This window comes from Podarcis cretensis, assembly GCF_951804945.1.
Source record: "Podarcis cretensis genome assembly, chromosome: 8".
NCBI lineage: Eukaryota > Metazoa > Chordata > Lepidosauria > Squamata > Lacertidae > Podarcis > Podarcis cretensis.
This window is the reverse complement of record NC_137177.1, coordinates 88757116-88778691: the sequence shown is the minus strand read 5'-3', so window position 1 is coordinate 88778691 and position 21576 is coordinate 88757116. Positions and strand designations below refer to the sequence as shown.

Sequence of the window (21576 nt, the reverse complement as noted above, 5' to 3'; positions counted from 1 at the left end):
CCATATCTGCAATTAAATGCATATATTGGTGAAAATAACCCTGATAGAAATCCTTTAAATGTTAGGTGCGTTGTTGACCTTGTTGAACAACTGCTGTTCTGCTTTAACCAATTTTTTTGTGATTTTTGCTTTATTTCTTTCTGCTTCTCTCCTTCTTCATTTCCTGCTCTCCCCCCCCCCCCCCGCTAGAAAAACTGATTGAGGGCCTCAAATCTCCTGAGCCTGCACTTCTCCTCCCTGATATCCTGCCTCTCGCTGATCCCTTTGGTAGCACCCCTGATGCTGTGAATGGTAAAATCCTGAAAAGCCTCTCTGGCGTGTTCTGTCCTGCATGTTGACCCACCAGCATTGCATGTTTTGAACCGTAGCAAGCATGTGCCCAGAGGTCAAGCCAGCCAGAGCCCACAAAAAGTGACTTTGGGAGACAGAGGGTCATAGGATGTTGTTCAGTGTTTGGAATTCACTAGCCTATCGCTGAGTCTGCGAATCAGACATGTGAAGTTCCTGCACCCTGGGCATCACCGCCAAACCATATCCCCTTCCCTTGTTCCACTAATTCTCCGCTTTCTGTAATCTATCACTTCTTCCTCTCATTTTTATCCTTCCCCAGTGGGAAACTCAGGCCAGATCTACATGTGCAGCAAAAATGGGATGGTAGAATCCTGATGTGAATGGACTTCAAATTATACAGGGGGGCACAAAAGGCTCATTCACTGTGCAGACGTGGGGAATCTTTGGCTCTTCAGATGTTATTGAACTTGCAGCTCCAGTCGGCGCTAGCAAACATGGTTGATGGCTAAGAATGATGGGAGTTGTAGTTCAGCAGCATCTGGAGAGCCAAAGGTTCCCCACCTTGGGGGGGGGGGACAAATCATTGGCTGAGCTCAGATAAACAGAAGTATGAGATTACTTTACTCCATATATGCCCACTTGACCTCTTTGATCGGCAAAACTGGCATTGTTACAGGTGCCACATAATACCTGTCCGGTGTTCGTAAGAATTTGAAATTTTAGTGTGGCAGCACTGGATCTCCCTGCCTGTGGATATCAGGCAGCTGCCTTCACTGTATTCTTATCAGCACTTGCTAAAAACATATTAATTTAGGCAAGTCTGTCCAAGTATCTAGAATGCCAATGCCAATTGTAATCTGTTTCTCTATACCATGCATAATTTTATATGCTTCTAGCATGTTTCGTCATAAGGGAGTCTCTCCATCCCCTTGATCATTTTGCTTGTTCTTTCCTGAACCTTTTCCAACTCTACAATATCCTTTCCAAGGTGAGGCAACCAGAACTGTACCGGGTATTCCAAATGCAGTTGCGCCATAGATTTACTTAATTGTACTGTATTATGATACTGGCAGCTTTATCTTCCGTTCCTTCCCTGGTGATCCCTAGCACGGAGTTTGCCTTTTTCACAGCTGCCCTACACGGGGTCGACATCTTCACTGAGCTATCTACTATGACCCCCAAGGTCTCGTTCCCAGTCATTCACCTACAGTTCAGTCCCTATGAGCTTATATGTGAAATTAATATTCTTTTTGCCCTGACGTGCATCACTTTCCACTTGTTTACATTGAATTGCATTTGCCATTTTGCTGCCTATTTCTTCAGTTTGGAGAGGTTCCTTTCACAGCTCTTCGCAATCTCTTTTTGTTTTAAAGAGCCTGAGCAATTTAGCACTGTCAGCAAACTTGGCTACCTCACAGCTCACCCCTAACTCTAGATGGTTAGGAGCAAGCTAAAAAGCTCAGGTCCCAATACTGATCCTTGAGAGACTCCACTTTCTACTCCTTTCCATCCAGAGAGCTGTCTATTGATCCCTCCTCCCTGCAATCTACTAACCTAACCCATCCCTGATCCACCAGAGGGCCTCACTTCACCCACCCCCCTCCCCACTTTCCTGCTCTGAAATGATGCGTCCACCTATTTCTGCTATGTTTCTTCTTGCATCCTTATAAATGGTTTGGCGTGCCTGGGTCTCTCTTGCTCTCGAGGAGCCTCAGTAGCTTTTCTCCTCAGATTTTTGTTTCTCTCTGCTGCATTCTTTCCCTTGCTCAAAGGCTACAAAACACCCTCTGGCCCTTGCAAGCCTAAGCTCCCAGAGCATCCTGAATGGGCCCAGACAAGACTGGGGCTGGCTGGCCTAGTCCATCCTCTGGCCTCCCTTGTGTCATATCTTCCCTTCACAAAGCTAAGAATTAAATTGGGGTCTTTAAAGCTGTTGCATGTATTAAATAGCCATAAATATATACCTGATGTTCCTTTTCCCAAAATGTATCTTGAAAGGTGCAATTAAGCCACCAGTGATTGCAAGCACATCTTTTTTTTCAGTCAATGCATGCCATAATCCTGGACACTTTTGGAAAGCTAAAGAGACCCTTCCTAAGCATTTTAAGTAGCAAATTATTTCCAGCTGCCTATTTGCCGGAAGAAGAAATCAAACCAGCTACCAAAGTTTCATGGCATATTAAAGCCAAGCCTTATAATGAAACTGAATCACATGAGTCTAGGCTGCATGCTTCCGTTTTTGAGACTTGTCTACATGTGTTAGAAAGCACATGGGGGCAATAAGGAACGTGAGCCTGACAGGCTCCATCTGCTCATCCCTAGCAACGAGAGAAGCTCTGCTGTGCAGAATACACCCCAATACCACAGCTCAGTGGGCAGGGCCAGCTGCCCAGGGCGTCTCCAGGGACCTGCTGCTTGCACCATCTTCGCCTGGCCAAAGGGTCAGGTTGAAAGAACCTTCAGTTGTCCCTGCCCACATGATTCTGCATACAGGAGGGGCATGGAATCTCCTCCCATGGCTGTGGCACGTCTGGAGGTACGTCTGGAAAGGAACCTCACTGACACTTGGAAGTTTGGCCTTGCACAGGTCTGCCAGTGTGCTGGATCTTTCTTGGGTGCCCAGGAATGCACAGTTGTGCCAATGGGAATATCCCTTTGAAAATCACCCTCAGACTAAACTGACATTTAGTAGTGCAATCCAGGTGTTGGAATGTCTCTGCCTGCAGTAGGATGTCCAGGGCTTAGTGTTTCAGGCTATGGCCTTCTCTTCCTTTCTTTCTTCTGAACCTCACCTAACTTTGCCTTCTGCTCTGTTCCTTTGTGCCTTCGGTAAGGAAAAGCTGAACTAACAGTTGAGAGTCTCATCCCAGGCCTTGAGGCTCCTGTGTCGCAGCATATATCATCGCAGACAGACTCTGTGGCTTCAAACAGAGCAGGTTGGTGGGGGCTTGACATCATGATGAAGAAATGGGTGGGCTTCTGTGTCTTCCAGTCTCAGCAATGGGGCATTGCCTGCAAGCTGAACTTTTCTTTAGAGTGCTAATTTGAAATTTTAAAAAGATCCATACACCTCCTCTGGGGTGCGCGCACACACACATATATATATGCGCACAACCTCTCTCCAAGTGCTACACATTTAAATAAGGCAAAGTATTAAACAGCATAACATTCTGCAACCTGCAGCCTTGGCATTATCAACACCACGCTCTCACAGAGCTAACAGATTAGAATCAGACGCATCTACAGTTCAGCCCAGAGTGCTGTAACTGTAATCCTCCTATCACATTGAATTTCAACTCCTTAAAATCCAGAGCTGTTAAATAAGCAGCAAGGCATCTCCCAAAGCCCTTTAAGCTGATATTTTTAAGAACACCACCACCACCACCTGAAATCAATTTATTTGTTCAGAGGCTGCTTGTATATGCCGAGTCCTTTCAAAACGACTAATTTTGGCCCCACTTCAGTCCAGGATTTTAAAAACCGATACATTCAAGCTCAGGATGAGTTGCAAGCAGACAGCTTGCCAGGTGTGACTGCTAACCTCCTCTTCTCTGTGCTGTTTTCTTGCTTGCTAACCGGGGACGATCAGATTCTGTCACTGGGGAGGACTCCCTGCTTGACTGCTCTCTGCTTTCTAATCCTGCTGCTGACCTTCTGGATGAGTTTGCTCCTTTAGCCGTTTCAACCCAAGCTCACAAAGGTAAAGTACCTTTAAGTGTTGTGTACAAATGGGAGAGGAGGTTGGGGAATGGGAGAAATGTGCAACATGAAAGTGGTGGAGGCATCTGTGTTAAAAGCTGTGGCGGCCCCTGTGTGCCAAGGCAGGATGGTGGTTCAATTAGCAGGAGCCTGCTGTTAGTTCCAAATTATTTTTGTGTGCCAAATGACAATGCCTTCATTTCTTCTTTCCTGGGTCCAGTGTGATCTCTTAGCATGAGTTTCTGGGGGCTGGATGGGCGTGAACCCCTACGTTGGCACGCCCTTCCTCTTTCTTTCTCTTCAGATCACAGTGCAAAACTTCCTTCTTCCATGAACATTTTTGTCATAGCTCTTTCACAGTTGATGCAGCTTAGTGGCCAACCTGCAAGTTGGGCTCATAGGAGGTGAGCAACACACTATTTCAACCACTCCCAACCTGGTGCCCTCCAGATGTTTTGGGCCGCAACTTCCATCAGCCCGGGACAGCCTGGCCGTATGATTCTCAAGCTGACAGGAGCTCTGCTGTGCTGCCCGGAGATGGTGGGAACTGCAGCTCAAGACAGCTTGAGGTGCCAAGTTGGGAATTTGCCCAGCCTGGTCTGAAATATGGGCTTCAAAATTGCTGGCGTTCCTTCAGCGCTTGCCTGTGGAGTTCTTTCTCTTCCTCTGGTATCTCCATCGTCACTCTCTAAATGTAAGCTGCTTGTGGGGCTGGCCCACCAACAGAGACGAGAAGCTGTAAACCTCTGGCAGTTGAATCCTTTGGGTGTAATCTGATATTGAGGGCTGTGTGCCTGTGCTCCACTTGGTTGTGTCAGATGTTGCTTCTCAGCATCTTTTGCTTGTGTTCCCCTGTAAAGAGCAGAGCCTTTTCATTGGTGGCTCCCTGCTTGCGGAATGCTCTCCCTGGGGAGGCTCGCCTGGCACCATCATTGCATATCTTCAGGCGCCAGGCAAAAAGATTCCTTTTTAACCAGGTCTTTTGCTTTTAACAACTTATGAGCTTTTAGAGAGGGTGGGATATTTTAATGTATCACCTCCCTCCCCAGTCCTAATGTGTGCGGGTTGGCTCTGGGTCGCCATGACATAAAAGCAACTAATACATTTAATAAATAATAATGATGGTGATAAGTGCCCCGGATGCACATGGCTAGCGCTAGATAAATTAATTGTCCTCTTCGCACATATGCAGTGCTTTAGGAATGGCTGACCGCTGCCATGTGTGTTCCGCAGTGTAGTTTCAGGCCTTTGGGGATGAACTTTCCAAATCTGGCCTGACCCCACCTCCCCAGCCCAGGCTGGCCATTGGCTCTGTGTTGGGCAGGAAGGGATATAAGGACTTCTTTCCAAGCTGAGCCTTGCTTGAACATAGGAGGAAGTGAACATAGTAAGCTGCCTTATACAGAGTCAGACCATTAGCCTGTCCAGAATTGCCTATGCTGACTTGCAGCAGCTCCCAGCCCTATACGGAGATGCTGAGGATCAGAGGCACCAAGTGCCGTGCAACAATGGGGGGGCGGCTCATTGCGTGCATGTGACATCACACGTGCAACACCCCCATGTGATGTCACAAGTGTTGGAAGGAGGCCATGAGGCCCAGTGAGGCCCTCTGTCACTGCAGGGAGGCCTGGCAAGGCCCATCCCCTCAATATTTTTTTTTTGGGGGGGGGTCCAGCCCCAACACCGTATACTTTGGGGAGGGGGGGCTGAGCTGTCCTCAGCCCCATAGAGTTGGCACATATGCTGGAAATGAAACCTGGAACCTTCTACATTCAAAGCGGCTGCCCTTCCCTTGAGCGACCAGATCTTCTGGAGCTCCAGCGCATCTTGTGTTTCTGGCCTGGCGTATTTTACCCCTGGCTTGTTCTCTGCTCTTGCCTCCTGGTGGGGCTCTTTGCCCTCGCAGCTCTCAGTTCCTGGCTCACTCCACACTGCCTTCATGTGGCCCAGGTGAGCTTTACCCACCAAGTGGCAATAAAATACTTGTCTTGGTATGGGCTACATCTGCCTGGAGTTCTAGTACATCAGCATCTTTTCCTGGGCATAATGAAGCATGAATTGTTATGAGCAAGAGCACCAGTTTTATGTTTTATCAGTAGCTGGATGTGCAGTGAGCAAGTGCAATGGGAATGGATCCATGTTGCTTCCACTGGAGTAAGAAACTAAGAGTGATTTACAGTTCTGTTGTTGTTGTTTAGTCGTTTAGTCATGTCTGACTCTTCGTGACCCCATGGACCAGAGCACGCCAGGCAGGGGAATGTTACAGATATTGCATTTCTTCCAGTCAGTAGCACTTTGAAAGCAGATTTAATTCCTTGGAGAAGTTGCCTTACTCTTGTGTGTGCGCATGCGCGTGCGCGTGTGTGCAAACTGTCTGAAGCTGGTATGCTGAGTTTCTTCTAGCATCACCTTACGCCACTAGGAAGCTCTGCCGTTGCAGGACCACTGAGTGGCAGCTGCTTTTGCTGGGGGTTTGCCACTTTTCAAAAGTGACTCGACGGGATCTCTTGTCAAAATCTGTGCCAGAACTGAAACCACACCTGACAGCTCTGGGCCAGCCTGAAATAACCCCTTGCCCTCCACTGTGAGTGTCTTGGGAGCATGTGGGAATGTCACTGAGCTCATGGCTTGGAGGAGGAGCCCTGTTTTCCACAACTGTGGCATCTCGAAGGGGGTGGTAGACTATGTCTGCCTTCACAAACGGTGTTCCCACCATGAGTCTGCGTTCTGTGAACCGCCCTGAGACCTCTGGGTATAGGGCAATATATAAATTCTATACATAATAATAATAATGAGTCTGCCAGAGGCCCACACCCTCCTGGTGGAGCACAGCACTGCCTCATTTGAACCAGGGCTCGGGCTTTTCTCTTCACTGCCTTTTCTTGTGCCTTGTGAGATCAGGTCCCTGGGAACGTTACTAACTCTCTAACGCAGCCTGGCTGCTTTCTTTCTCACAAAACTGCCTCTGCTGCCGCTGCCGCTTCTGTTTATTTTTCATGTTTATACCTCGCTCTCCTTTTTAACTCGTAACAATTTAAAGCTCCAGCTTCCAACCTTGCCTTTGCTCGCCTGGTGTGTCCTCCAGCTGTTTGGGACTGTGATGGGAGCTTTTCGACCCAAACAGCTGGAAGACATGGCGGGTTGGGGAAGACTCTCCGTCCGCTAATCCTTCTTTGCAACAAAACACATGCAGCTAATGTTGTTTTGGTGGTTTCTAACCAGCTTTCTCTGCTCTATCTTTTTGCTCCTTTTTAAAACTTCCACCCCTCTCCCCATCGTGCTGCAGAAGATACTAACCTGATCTCTGGCTTCGATGTCCCTGAGGGCTCTGAAAAGGTGGCAGGAGACGAGTTTGACCCCATCCCTGTGTTGATATCCAAAAATTCACAAGGTAAGCAGGCAGACTGGGGGTGACTTGAGATTTTAAGGCAGTGTCTTTCTTTGTGGTAGCATGTATGGCCTGAAACTAAACCTGAGGCTCAAGGCTTGCAGGGTCTCCATGCCTGAGCCCAGTCTTCTTCAGCTTCCATAGTCTTGGCAGCGCTGGGCTCCTTTCAGTTCCCACTTGTTGTGACAAGGACACGTTGAGGAAAGGTGAGCATCCCAACATCTTGAGTAATAAGAAAATTATTTTGGAATCTGGCATAATAGTGTTACTGCCCCAAATCTCCTGATCGTAAAGGGGGAACTACCTCTAATCATCTCCAAAGGACCCTTGTGATTTAGAACCAAATTCCAGTATTCAAGATTTGGTTAGGCTCCCACCAGGGGCCTATACCAACCCAATGAGATTTGCAGTTGATTTCCATCACTACTCTATGGCTCCTTCCAATGCCACGCCCTATTGGTTTAAAAAGCAGGTTGCAACTTAGCATAATTAGGAGACAACCACCCACCTTATGCCCATGGAACTAATCCTGAGGGTCTTTGAATCCTGACCCAGAGTTCACTGCTGGGAATAGCTATAATACAAGCTTGATGATTTGTGGTGGAAGGAATCAAGGGGTAGGGCCTCTTGGCCAGGTGACCCATTGGATTAACAGACCCTCTCTCCCATGCACTGCCATCCTGATTTTTGACTGGGAGTTTCATATAGGCCCAACAGCACAGAGTTATATTCTAAAACACAACACACCTTAAAGCTAGAGAGTGTATTGAGGTGCTGGGCTGCAGTTGAACATTCTGTCATAAAGGGATGCGGGTGGCGCTGTGGGTTAAACCACAGAGCCTAGGACTTGCTGATCAGAAGGTCGGCGGTTCGAATCCCCGCGACGGGGTGAGCTCCCGTTGCTCAGTCCCTGCTCCTGCCAACCTAGCAGTTCGAAAGCACGTCAAAGTGCAAGTAGATAAATAGGTGGGAAGGTAAACGGCGTTTCCGTGCGCTGCTCTGGTTCGCCAGAAGTGGCTTAGTCATGCTGGCCACATGACCCGGAAGCTGTAGGCCGGCTCCTTTGGCCAAGAAAGCGAGATGAGCGCCGCAACCCCAGAGTCGGCCACGACTGGACCTAATGGTCAGGGGTCCCTTTACCTTACCAAAGCAGCTGTGCAGAGAAAACGCGGAATGTAGACCATGAACAGCTGAAAAGGAGCAGGGGCATCTTTTGATAAGACATGCGTAATATTGAGGCCTCCATGGGAAGACATAGAAGCTCCCTGTTGAATAAGAATTTGGTGCTCCACAACTCTTTAAATTGCCTTTGTCCCATTGTCCATGTGCAAAGGACTCCCCCTCTCAATTTTTGTCATGGAGCCCTTCTTGGTAACAGATTCCTGCTCTAATATTTCCTTAACACTGTTGTAAAATCATCCTAGGGAAGAGGTTTCTAAATGAGGTTGCTTAGAGAGGGAGGAGCTCTAGATCTAAGCCGCTGACCCTCCATTTATTCTGTTTACTTATTTCACGTAATCTATACACTGCTTGACTGTAAAAGCAAACAAACCTCAAGAAAATTATCAATAAGAAAAACCAACAATAATTTAAAACTTTGAAAAAGTTAAAACAAAAATAGACTAAGTACAGATTAAAACTCGCATCAACTTTCTGGACAGGCTTGTCTAAACAAAAACGTTTTTAGCAGACACCTGCCCGACTTCTATAGGCAGAGAGTTCTGAAGTGTAGGTGCTGCCACACTTAAAGATAAAGTTAGTTTTCCTGTTGACATTTGTATCAGGAGTTCAGTGCCACAGGCAGAGCCGCTGCTGGCTGACTTAACTTTTTAGAAGGGAGCAGCTGAGACCTTTGGTTGTTGGAATCTCTCTTCAAAAACCACATTGAAGACTGTGTCTGCAAAACTTTCTGCATCTGTCTACTGTAACTCCAAGAGCCACGCTTGTGTAGATTCCAGACTGCTGCTGCTGCTTTCTCTAGTTTGTAGCTTGCTCTTCCTTTTTGTTTGCTTGTGAACGCCTTTTTCATTTTATTTATTGAAATAAAAAAGCTAACTTTTAATTTCCTTTAATTCTCTTGCTCGATACTGAATTGCTATCTCTCACACTTTCAGGTGGGCATTCTAGAAACAGCAGTGGAAGCTCTGAATCCAGTCTTCCCAACCTAGCCAGGTCTCTTCTGCTAGTGGATCAGCTCATAGACCTGTAGCAGCCACTCAGTAACCAAGGCGGTTTCTGTAACGTACCTTAAATCCAATGTGGTTTTTTTGTTTTGTTTTTGTTTTGTTTTCCCAACGGAGCTAAATCTTTAGTTGTCAGGTGATTTTGTGTTCCTGTTGTTGTTTTGTTTAAAAATAACCCTGCAGATGGAAGGAGCCCACACTCTGAACCCCAAATCATGGCCCCTCTCTTGGGACTCCTTGCCCTCAGTCTCAGCACGTCCTTGATGCAACTTGCTACCTTGTGCACAGCTCTCTACTAGCCTATCTCTAATGGGAGCACCGCTGTTTATTAATCTCTTTGCTATGATTTCACCTCCCCACCAGCTCCACTTGAACCATAACTGTACATGAATTACGTGTAACCTGTGTATGATCCTTACTAGAAATGCATACAACTAAGACATCTGGGGCCCCCATCCCGCCTTAGTCTAGAGAATGCTAACCAAATGGTATGTCAACTTCTTTTCGTAATCTAAAACCAAGAAGGAGAAGGACCGTGAAAATAAGTCACCATTGCCCCTCTCTGATGTGCAAGGGGGCAGGGGCTCTCTTAGGAAGGCTTTGGGGCTGGACTCTGGGCAATGCCTCCTCCTCCTCCTCCACAGCTAAAACTGTGCTTGAGATCTGCTGAGTAGATACATTTCCAGCTTGGAAAGTGGACATTTTGCTCCCTAACCAGCATTCTGCAGTGTGCTTAGGAATGGGCTGTGCTTAATAAAATAAGATTTAAAAAACAACACCCAAGCTATGGAAATTACCCATCGCAAAATAGTTAAACGTAAAACATCATAATGTCTAAAAAGCATGGCTAAGGTTTTTTTTCCTGTTGGATGAATCCTCAGTTGAAGAGGGCATTTGTAGCAACGGATGTGTACTCTGGTGGAGGGCTTGGCCTGTAGAGGAATTCTGTAAAATTAATGTACATGTCAGACATTCCTGCGGGTGAGGTTGTTTTTGGTTTTTTTCTTTTGGCTGTCTCCCTATGTTGCAACTAGGTATAGTGTTAACACAGTACTATGGAGCCATTTTCCCCCCTTCCCAGTAGGCAAAGGACTGTAATCTTTATTTGGACCCTTCAGTCTTTGTAGAGCTCGCATGCACACCTTGTCAGCCAGTTGAGAGTAAGTGCTTTCCAGCTTAGGTGTACCTGAATGGGTTTTACCTTTTATTTCCACCTTGATATGCTCAGTTTCGTCAAACTACTGGATAGAGTAAACTTGTTTTCATCGGCTTCTGATCTTCAAGTCCAAAGTTAACTTGCCACTCTGAAGATGTTCTTCTGAACAGAAGGACCTACCCTGACTCCATAGTGGAATAATTATTAGCTTAATGCTAACTCTGTGTATGTGTATGTAGCTGTATTGGTAAAAAGTGCAGTTTTCCCACGTGTGAAAGTATGAATGACTAAATTTATAGATGTATCAGCCTCTTCTACATGAAGGAAAGACACTTTGATGACGTCCCTGAGTATTCCCCCTTCCAGCTTCCCCACCCCCCATCTAAATCTCCCCCTCAGAAATTAGCTTAACAAATTCTGTAAATAGGGTTTAATCGTCATGTCCGTTCTCTCTGAATCTTTCTAAGATCTACATGCACACTTCATGATAAAAAGTATTGCTTATGTGTGATGTGTCCATTTCCGTGTTTCTGCTGCACTTTCCTGATGATTTACATGACAGAACTATGGAAATTATCTTAGTAAAATTGTTGATAGATCTTTATATTTTTTTGGGAGGGGGGTGGGGTTGTTTTGACTTCTGAATCCCGAAGCACAGGCGACCGGGTCTGGATTATGTGGACAAAGCTTTAGATAGAATGTTATTGTATAGTCAGATACTGAAAAAATATATGGAAAAAAGAATGGATTTTTTTAAACAAAGTAACCACCTGCTGTGTATAAGAAACCAAAAAAAGAACATTTCTGTGAATTAAAGTACTTTTAAAAAAGAATGTTTAACATTTTAAGTCTACTTGAACTTGTTGAAGAGTTCTGGACACAGAATAATGGAAGTACCTGGTTGCTTTAGGACAGTGCTGTGAGCATAACAACTGTGAGTGTTGGGACCTTTTAAATTTTTGTTTTGTTTTTCCAAAAATGAATCATGCATCTGGATTGGCAAATCTAACATGGTGGAAATAATTTATCCTGTACTAAGGTTTATGAATTGACCAAAAGTCATTGAAATGACGTGTAGCAGATTCTTTAATAAACAGCGCAAGACTGAAATTCTGGGAATGATTATTAGCCTGTTGCAATATATTGCGGGAGGTTGAAGTTCCTTTTTTCAAAAGGGTGATCAAGTATAGGGTGTGTGGGTGTGTTGCAAGGCTGCCGTTAGGCAGAATCAGACAGTCTGCAGCCCATTTTGGAATACCAGTAAAAAAGGGCAGGGAACAAATATCTTGTTTATGATCATGCGAGGCATCACCTGGATTTTCTGCCTCCAAGACCAAAATGTCTTTGACTGCTCAAATGTAATGTCCGGGGGAATTACTTGATTTCTCATATCCTTAAAGACAAGGTGTGTCTTCTACTCATGCCATGAGCCCCAATCTCTGTCCCTGTGCCTTTACTGGGGGAACTAGTTTCCCCCAATGAGTTGCTTAAGCAGCTGCAATTGATACAGACCAGCAGCTGGGTTGACAACCTTAGTTGTGATAGACCTAGGGTGGCCAACACCTGTTGGCCTCAAGCTCCGATCAGCCCCAAATGGCATGGCGAATGAACAGGGTTGATGGAATCTGTAGTTCAACAACGTCTGGAGAGCACCCCATTGACTTCCCCAGCGGTCTGCTGGAAATTCACTGGGGAGAAATTCAGCACCAGAAGTGGCATCTCTGTTGTTGAATTTCTTGCTGTCTGAGCTAGTTATTTAATATTTCTGATGTGTGTGTGTATATTTTTGTTTTGTAAATTGTGTGGGCTGACTTTTGTCTTGCACACTAATAATACCAACAACAGCAGCAGCAGCAGCAGTAACAACAACAACGATGAAATGGACGGCACCCCACTGGGTGTATTTTAAATTTGCAAAGTAGGAGTGCATACTATTCCTGTATTGTGAGGTGTGGGCTCAATGACCCTTTGGGTCCCTTCCAACTCTACAATTCTATGTTTCTATGCTCAGCATCTCTTCACAATCAAAGCATTATTTTGAAGCTGTGCCAATGAACTGCTTATTCGGAACCACTTCAAGCAGGATCAGGGCAACTTATCATTCTCAGAAAGAATCTCAGCAAGTAGTTGGCTTCCCTGATATTGCTCGGATCACCCCTGACCTTTGGCCTTGCTCCCTGGGGTTGGTAGGCATTGTGGTGCAGCAAGATCTAGATGACGACACCTGTTCTAGGTAGCCTAGTGAACTGCAGTCTACCTTCAGGTTGCCCGTGTAGAAATGTTTCACTGCAAGTAGTGCCAAGCTCAGCCTGGCATGGTTAGTGTTTGTTGTGCTCTCTTAGATGATAATTGGCAGTAGACAGTGTAGTTAAAAGTTCAAAGTAAATTCTGTAGCCCATTGATCATAACACAGCACTGAGATGCTGATCCATGTCCCGTGACAGCCTTCATCAAGCTGATGCACTCCAGCAGATGTTCTGGACTAATAATAGTAGTAGTAATAATAATAATAATTAATAATAAATTTTATTTATACCCCACCCTCCCCAACCAAGACCGGGCTCAGGGCGGCTAAAAACCAATAATAAAAACAAGTTGATTAAAATACAACATTAAAACAATTAAAACATTAAAATGCAGCCTCATCACAGGAGGAGAAAGGAAAAAAGAAAGGGGGGCGAGGAGGGAATCAAATTGATTCTAAGACAAAGGCCAGGCGGAACAACTCTGTCTTACAGGCCCTGCGGAAAGAAATCAGATCCCACAGGGCCCTGGTCTCATGAGACAGAGCGTTCCACCAGGCCGGAGCCAGTGTTGAAAAGGCCCTGGCTCTGGTTGAAGCCAATCTAACTTCCTTAGGGCCCGGGACCACTAGGGTGTTGTTATTTATAGACCTTGAGGCTCTCCGTGGGGCATACCGGGAGACTACAGCTCCCTGCCCAACCCCAGACAGCATAGCCATATAATTTCTAAACACCACTGAGAAATTCTGAATTAAAGCACCTGAAATAAATAAGTACAAAATGAACCTAGGGCTAACGGGATATGTAGCCCAAGCCATCTAGCAGGCAGCAGTTTAGCAAAGGTTGCAGTGAACCATGTTCTGGCACAACTGCAATCTCTGAAAGAAGGGGGGAGCTAGCGTGATACTGCAAAGCTTTTCTGGAAGGAGGAGCTGCTCTTATCTTGTCAAAGGGTTGCCGTGGCCTGTTGCTTTTCGGACATGAGTGGAGAGCTATGCCGAGCAAGCAGAAACTGCTGCCTGCCCTCTGCAACAAACTGCCATGTAAGAACATTGAAGAGAAAGCACTGATCCTGATGGGGAACCCACAAGCCATACAGAACCTCTTTCCTATGGCTCTGCCTTCCTCTTTACCCTTCCTCTTTTTTATATTTTTTTTTAAGATAATTTTTATTCGTTTTTCAAACACAGAACAAAACAACAAAAAAACAACAACAAAGAATTCAAAACACAAACAAAAACACACAAAACATTTAAACCAATATAACTTCAAAATTATATTTTCATACCCTTCTTTCTTTTGACTTCCCCATACCTCCCCATCCCTGCATCCTTGTTTAATAATTCTTTAGCAACCCTTTAGTCAATTGTCCTGATTCCCTTTCATTAAATTTCCTTTAGTTTTTTAGTCACAGCTGCATTCTCTACTTCTTACCCCATGACATCTTAACATTCCTCAATTTTACAAAAGTTTTTAAGGTATATTTTAAATTTCTTCCAGTCCTCTTCCACTGTCTCCTTCCCCTGGTCCCTCTTTACCCTTCCTCTTTACCCTTCCTCTTTCATCTGCAAGCAGATTAGAATATCACTCTTTAGGGTTGGGGTTTTGAAAACACAAGTGGAAACTGGTGCCTAGTAGCCATTAACTTGATGATGGAGACGGAGGTTCAAGCAGACCTTGTATGGAAAATGCCCAAAGTAATTTGGTGGTTTGTTTGCTTTTAATTGTGCTCCAAATATGCACCAGTATATTTGGTGCTGTATGGAAAGCAAATGGAAGCATTCCCTGCTCAGAGGAGCATTCAGGATTAGCCAGAAAGGTGGGATTCACCCTGATATCCCAGTTGCCATCTTAATGGCAGGCAGTTCTGTGGAAGTGAAAGTACAATGATCCAGAAAAGCTTTGTTGATGGAAGAAGAATTTTGAGGGAAGGGACCCAAGGAGAGGCAGGTTTCCTGATGGGTGAAGAAGGTAAAATTTGATACCAAGCACCTAGTTTACAAGATTTCAGATAGCTGTGCAAAACCCAGCCAGATGAGAGCCATCCCCACACCAACTGATTCCCCTCCAGATGTTTTGAACTACGGCTCCCATAAACCCCAGCATCATACAGCCATGCTGGCTGGGACTGTGAATTGTTGCTGCTGTTTATTGGTCTCTTGTTTCCAAAAAATGAAACACTAAGCGATTTACAAAAATGTACATTAAGAATAAGTATAAAAACAAGAATAAAACAGCTTAAAATACACAAATTATATATATAGATCCAGCTCCACACTACCCTGCTAAAATTAAAGAGCCAAAGGCCTGGGTGAATAAAAATGTTTTTGCTGGGTGCCTATAAGAGAGTTAGTGATGGCAGCAAGCATGCCTCCCTGGGGAGAGCATTCCCTAAATGGGGGGCCACTACTGAAAAGGCCCCTTCTTGTGTTGCCACCCTTCACATCTCCCTCAGAGGGGGCACCTCAGATGAATAATGTAGAGTCTAGGTTTGTTCACTTGGGTGGTGAGGGGCAGTTCTTGAGGGTACTGGGGTTTGTAGTCAGAAACATCTGGAGAGTACCAGGTTGGGGACGATTGGAGAAGACGGTGCAGGGAAAAGACGGGCCAGTAGAAGGCAGCTTTATATTCATCCCTGAGCCCTTCCAACAGCGAAGCTTGTTGGTGACTAGGTATCCAAAGAAGAAGATACTCACTTGGACCTTTTCAGGTCTCCCGGGGCCAGTTCCTGAATTCTTAACAGAATCTACCGTTTTCATTTATTTAAATAAGTGGTTTACAAAAATGAAATTATCAGTAATAAAACTAACGGCAATAACTTAAACTTTTGAAAAGTTTGAGTAACAACAGACTGAAAACAGATTGAAACTTGCACCAGCTTTCTAAACATCCGGGTAGCCTTGTCTAAACAAGGATGCTTTTTTGCAGGTGCCAAAAAAGTGCAATGATGGTGCCTGGTATCGAGGCAGAGGGTTCCAAAGTGTAGGTGTGCCCCACCATCAAGTGAAGACCTAATTCTGTCTCTGCTCCTGTAATTGTGGAGTGCCACAGTTTCCCCACTTACGCTGCTTTGTTGTCTCAAAAAGAGGAGGTGGGAAGCATGTTTATGAAAAGAGAAGGTGTCAGTGCATAGGAGGACACCACTTGGTCCAAGATGTGAGCTCATCAGTGCTTTCTTTGATGTCCTCGCGGCGGCCTGAAGACATAGTCCCCACACCATCCTCATCAGATTAGTCCCCTGCAATATCGCTATCTCCACAGAAGACTGCACAATAAGGTGTGGCCTTTAAACCAGAGAGGTAGAGCCCTCCTGTGTGTCCCTCCAGGTCTTGTTGACCTACGGAAAGGTTCAGTTCGCTGTAGGCGCCTTTGCCCTGCTGCAGCTGCCTTAGGAAGAGAATGTTTCAGTGGAGCTGTCCACAGGACTGTTCTTGCCTGGGCTCCGGTTTGACTTGGCCTGCCCTGCCCTGCTTTGCCTTTGCCAGACACTGCCTGCTTCCCCTGTGAGTCTCAAGCTCCTACAGTGTAGGTGGAAGGAGGGCTGTGGCTCAGTGGCAGATCATCTGTTTTTCTTGCAGAGGGTTCTAGAGTCACTCCCTGGCATCTGCATGTAGTGGTTGGGTATACTGAGTGGATGGACTGATTGTCTGACTTAGTCATAGAATCATAGAATTGGAAGGGACCCTGAGGATCATCTAGTCCAACCCCCTGCCAAGCAGGAATACGCAAATGTCCCATACAGGGATCGAACCTGCAACCTTGGCATTATCAGCACCACACTCTAACCAACTGAGCCATCCTGTCAGGGGATGTAAGGCAGTTCCCTAGGTTACAAAATATGCAGGCTTAGAGCAGGGGGAAGCAACACCAGCTTAAGCTCTGCCATCCTGAGAGAGTGAGCTCAAAAAATACTCGGATACCTTTAGCCTTTCAGAGCCCAAAGCCCAGGCTTCCTCAACCTCGGCCCTCCAGATGTTTTTGGCCTACAACTCCCATGATCCCTAGCTAGCAGGGCCAGTGGTCAGGGATGATGGGAATTGTAGTCTCAAAACATCTGGAGGGCTGAGGTTGAGGAAGCCTGCCAAAGCCCATCTCATTCTCAAACTGGAGGTTTTTTTTGTCTCTCTGTCCCCAAATCTGTTTTTATTCTATTAGCGCGCGCACAGATCTTGTTTATATCTTGTTATAGCAAACCACCTTCACCCACAGTTGGATTAGTTTCTCCTGTTCAGAACAGTCAAGGAAAATCCAGCTGTTTCTTGACTAGTGAGTGAATACCCACTGACCAGTCTGAGTCATTAGTCAATAATTTGCTTGGTCATAGATATGGCTTGGCCAGCATCCCTAACCAATGCATCTGGGTTATGTAATTGAGTGTCTGGAATTAAAAACAAGTGTAAGGGTCTCTACACTGCTGGAAGCGTGTGTGTCCCCTTTATTGTAGTGAAGGTAAACCCACTATCCTTTTTGTGTTATTTAATGAAGGTAGCATCTCTTTGCCTGTATGGGAAGGAATCACAGTTTTTTGTTCTGTGTTAATATTAAATTTAGTGTACTCTAATAATAGGATCTAGTAATTACAGCAGGGGTGGGGCCCTCAAAGCCCTTCTACCTGGCCCTTGGGACTAGACCAGGCCCCCTCTTCTTCAGCCCTGCTTTGCGCTGTTGCCTGACTCAAACACACCCTTGAGCTGGGGTAATGCCTCTCGCTTGCCTGGATGGAGGGTTGTGAGTGTGCAGAAACCTCTGTGCATGTGTGTGTACCTTGTTGCACAAAGTCAAGAGTTACTTCTGTTTCCCTGCCCGTTCTTCTTTATGTCTCTCCACACCCACCCACCCCAGAAAACTGCCCACAAGGCAACTTGGTCCTTGGGCTGAAAATGCTTCTGTGCCTCTGAATTACAGGGTGGACTCAGACATATTCTCAGAATGCTCACCAGTATGTTGTCTGCAGCAGCTTTCTCCAACCTGGTGCCTTCCAGATGTTTTGAGCTCCAACTCCCATCATTCCCATCCCACACAGCTGTATGTTGCTGGACTCCAAAACATCTGGTGAGTGCTATGTTAGGGAAGGCTGCTGTATAGGATTGCAGCCTGAGTCCCATAACTTTTTCTTACCAATCATACCTGCTGGCTAGGAATGCTGTGCTGGAACCATCACAAAAATTCAAGCTGGATATCACAGAAATGGGTCAGTATTCTAGACAGACCTTTAAACCGTCTCTTAGCTTTCTGCCCTTTCTCGTCTTGTCTGTAAAAAGCCAGTGTGGTGTAGTGGTTAAGAGCGGTGGACTCGTAATCTGGTGAACCGGGTTAGATTCCCCGCTCCTCCACATGCAGCTGCTGGGTGACCTTGGGCCAGTCACACTTCTCTGAGGTCTCTCAACCTCACTCACCTCACAGAGTGTTTGTTGTGGGGGAGGAAGGGAAAGGAGAATGTTAGCCGCTTTGAGACGCCTTCGGGTAGTGATAAAGCGGGATATCAAATCCAAAACTACTCCTCCTCTCTTGGTTTCTGGATCCTCCTTTCAGCACACTGGGCCTAGTTGCTCATCCCGTTGTCTTGGTCTTGCCCTTCGAGAGGGTCTCATCTATGCAAGAGGTGGGTGGCGGGTGGCGGGTGGCGAACATCTCAGTGGCTCACCCATCAGTCTTATGCATCTTGCAGTACCAAATGTATTCAGGACACATTAATGTTTTGATTATCTTACAATTAACTGGACAGTGCTCTTTATTCTCCCATGGACTATAGGCAGATGTGTAGGAGGCTTTATGTTGTTACTGAGCTATGCAATCTAGATTGGATGAAGACCATGGGGAATCCATTCCTCAGAATGCATTGTGTTCCTGCGCAGTTCCCATTAAGTCCCATGAACTTGTGTGGGAGGCATTTGCAGGGAATTTAGAAAGCCTTGGCCCATCACATAGTTAGTCAGCCTTTCTGCCAAGGAACACAAAGCAGCATGAACTTGGGTTCCCAGGCAATGAGGTTCATAATATGCAATTTTGCAAGATGTTCTGCATCATCACTGGGCTTCTCCTTCTGGTTTCAAAGTCTCAAGAGGCAGCTGACTAGTTGCAGGGCTGCCATTGGTGGTTTGAAACTTACCCAGGTCTCTGAAGTGCAGTAAAGCAAAATCCTTTCTGCAATTGCTGAAGAAGAAGAAAATTTATTGCCAAGTTCCTCAAATGCTTGATCCCAGCACTGAGCAGGTCGCCATTCCGATTTGTATGGTGAAGATTTCTCTTCCTGGTCCTCATAGTATGGTTGCTGTATGTGCAGGAGGCCTAGGTATGCTGTAGACCAATTTGTGCACTCTTTTCTTTTTGAACTGCATTTTGTGTTTGTTTAATCCTTCTGCCATTGCATAGTTGAAAAACAATATATTATGGCTATATGCAAGTACATATATCATTGCAGAGTCTAATTGTATAGAATAGATGAAATGCAATTGCGCAAGTACTGAACTGAACCAAAATGGGGCCTACTGAACTAGGCAACGGGTGGGCAATGGGGATTTTATGCGGGGGAATTGTGCAGATCAGATCTTCATATGGGGCACTTGTGTCAACTGCTGCTTTAGATGGTTGGCGGAATGAAGGGCATCGTCTGCCAAGCATATGGGAGAGCTGTATGGCACAGTGGTGGAAAGTAGCCTTGGCCCAAGGTGTTTTCCCTTCTGCAATATGGGGGTAATAAAGGGTAAGAAGGACTGAGCTAACATATGTCAAGCAATTGATAATGCTCTTAAAGCACTATATAAAAGCCAATGTTTTTTTTTTATGAGGCTGGTGAAAATGAAATGTAGTTTGATTTCTGTTTTAGAGCTCCTTGCTCTGGAATGAAAGAGAGAGAACCCAGACATCTTTCTCTTCCCATCACACACACACACACACCTTTCATAGCTTTAAAGTGACTTTCCTAGTTAGCACATCCACTAGGCTTGGAAGCAATGCCTGCTGCTCACCTGGAGCACGGGGGAATGTCTTTCTAGTGGAATTAGTCAGCCTGAAAGTCAAAGGAAGCCCGCCGCTTGCTGCCTTGAATCCAAACGCAGCAAGACAGGCTGGCTTTATTTGTATCCTGGCAAATATGACAAGCTAGTATTTAATGCAGATACACACACAGCCCCTCCGAAAGAGAGAATTTTAAAGGGCCTGTTCTTGCTTTTTAAATTCAAATGGCGCCCTTAGTTTCCTAGCTGAACCTGCATCTCAATTGGTTATAGCCAGAGCAACTGCTGATGATAGCCAGCTGAAGCCATGACCCAATCCACTATTTCTCATATGCTCTCTTCTTCCTTTCCCCTTCAGCTTTTTTTGTGGTGGTGGTGGGGAGTTGCAAAGCTCATAGCTTTCTTTTGGGGAGGGGGATACCTGAACCTCTTGAAAAAAAAATGCATATTACACACCCAACGTTCAGAGTGGTTGTGTTTCAGATTGGGGTTTTCCCCCTAGGGTGCTTTTTCGTTACTGCAGTGGGAATGATTTCAAATATAAAAGAGGCAGTCATGTTAACGGAACGCTGCATATTGGCTTCAATAGGCTTTCTGTACAGCATGTTACATTGCCTCCCATTTCTTGCCTACGGTGGCCATGCACTTACAGTGTATAATGTATCAAAGCTGATGGTCTCTCAATAAACAATCATTTTGATGCTTATCTTTGAAGTACTGTCTTTGATTATTGAGGGGGGAAGACTAGCTCCAGTGTCCTGAAAAGCAGGTGACCTCCATTGGAATTCCCCCCCCCTCCAGAGAATGAACTACTTTCTCCCTCTTTTTTTAAGCACAACAAGGACAACCCTAGTCGATCTAAGTTAGGTTTGCAAAGCAAGAATTAATGCTCCAGGATCTCTTCAAACTGGAGGCATCGTCCACCTGTGCTCAGTGGTCTTGAGGACACAGCCTTGCTTAAGGATGTGTGAAGGGCCTGGCTAGATAAGAACAGGGTCTGCTAGTCCAGAATCCCCAAAACTGGCAGAGCATAGCCTGTGTCCCCAGGTGGGCTGTGATCTGCGCTTTGCCCTATAGACCACACAGGATTTGGTCCCTGTCCCCCCGCCCTTCTAAAAGGGAGTGAGGCCCAAAATCCTGTTCCGTTATTTTAAAATGGATGATAGCAAATGCGAACGCTTTGGGGATTTGGTTCTCAACGGTTTAGTTTTCATGTGCCTTTTTCCTGTCCTCTTGCTAACATGAGTCCTATGCCATGATAACCTGCTACTATTTCTTGGAAGGTAAGCTATCTTGTGTTCTGATGACTGTTTGTGTGATCCATCTGGGCTGGGAAAATAAATATGGATTCCTCCAGTGAGGTAATAAGAGAAAGTCCTTCCATTTCCCCTTCATTCTTCTACTTAACCAGGCATTAAACTTCTACTAGTTAATATGGCTTTGGACTGGATTGAGCCAACATTGCAGTGGTTCATGCCCCATTCCAGCCTTCCCCAGCCAGATGTTTTGCACCACAACCCCCATTAGCCATCATGCAGCCATGTTGGCTGTGGAGCTGATAGGAAATGAACATCTGGAGGGTAGCAGGTTCAGGAAGGCTGCCATAATCTTTGCATCTACCAAGCTAGGATGTAAATAGAATGGCCACCACCTGTGATTA

The 21576-nt window shown here is 45.7% G+C and overlaps 1 protein-coding gene and 2 long non-coding RNA genes across 11 annotated transcripts in view; 2 read left to right on the top strand and 1 right to left on the bottom strand.

Annotated features, from left to right (window-relative positions):
* AAK1 (AP2 associated kinase 1) overlaps nucleotides 1–21576 on the top strand; it is a 114296-nt gene that overhangs the window by 84752 nt on the left and 7968 nt on the right. For 3 of the 9 annotated variants that reach the window (XM_079987414.1, XM_079987415.1, XM_079987413.1), the window contains 4 exons: nucleotides 190–291; nucleotides 3126–3227; nucleotides 3881–3991; nucleotides 7277–7381. The exons of 2 other annotated variants lie outside the window; for them this stretch is intronic. In XM_079987414.1, coding sequence (XP_079843540.1) covers nucleotides 190–291; nucleotides 3126–3227; nucleotides 3881–3991; nucleotides 7277–7381 — 420 coding nt within the window. Of the gene's footprint in view, nucleotides 1–189; nucleotides 292–3125; nucleotides 3228–3880; nucleotides 3992–7276; nucleotides 7382–9492; nucleotides 11828–21576 lie in introns of those variants that run through there. 4 more of the 9 variants (XM_079987421.1, XM_079987416.1, XM_079987417.1 and 1 more) reach the window with 4 other exon arrangements.
* On the top strand, nucleotides 12242–13829 carry LOC307222432. Its single transcript, XR_013841761.1, has 2 exons — nucleotides 12242–13191; nucleotides 13649–13829. It is a non-coding gene; the product is annotated as an uncharacterized lncRNA (long non-coding RNA).
* Nucleotides 17087–20758, bottom strand: LOC307222420. The gene is made up of 2 exons (XR_013841748.1): nucleotides 18459–20758; nucleotides 17087–18206 (listed from the first exon to the last, which is right to left on the bottom strand). It is a non-coding gene; the product is annotated as an uncharacterized lncRNA (long non-coding RNA).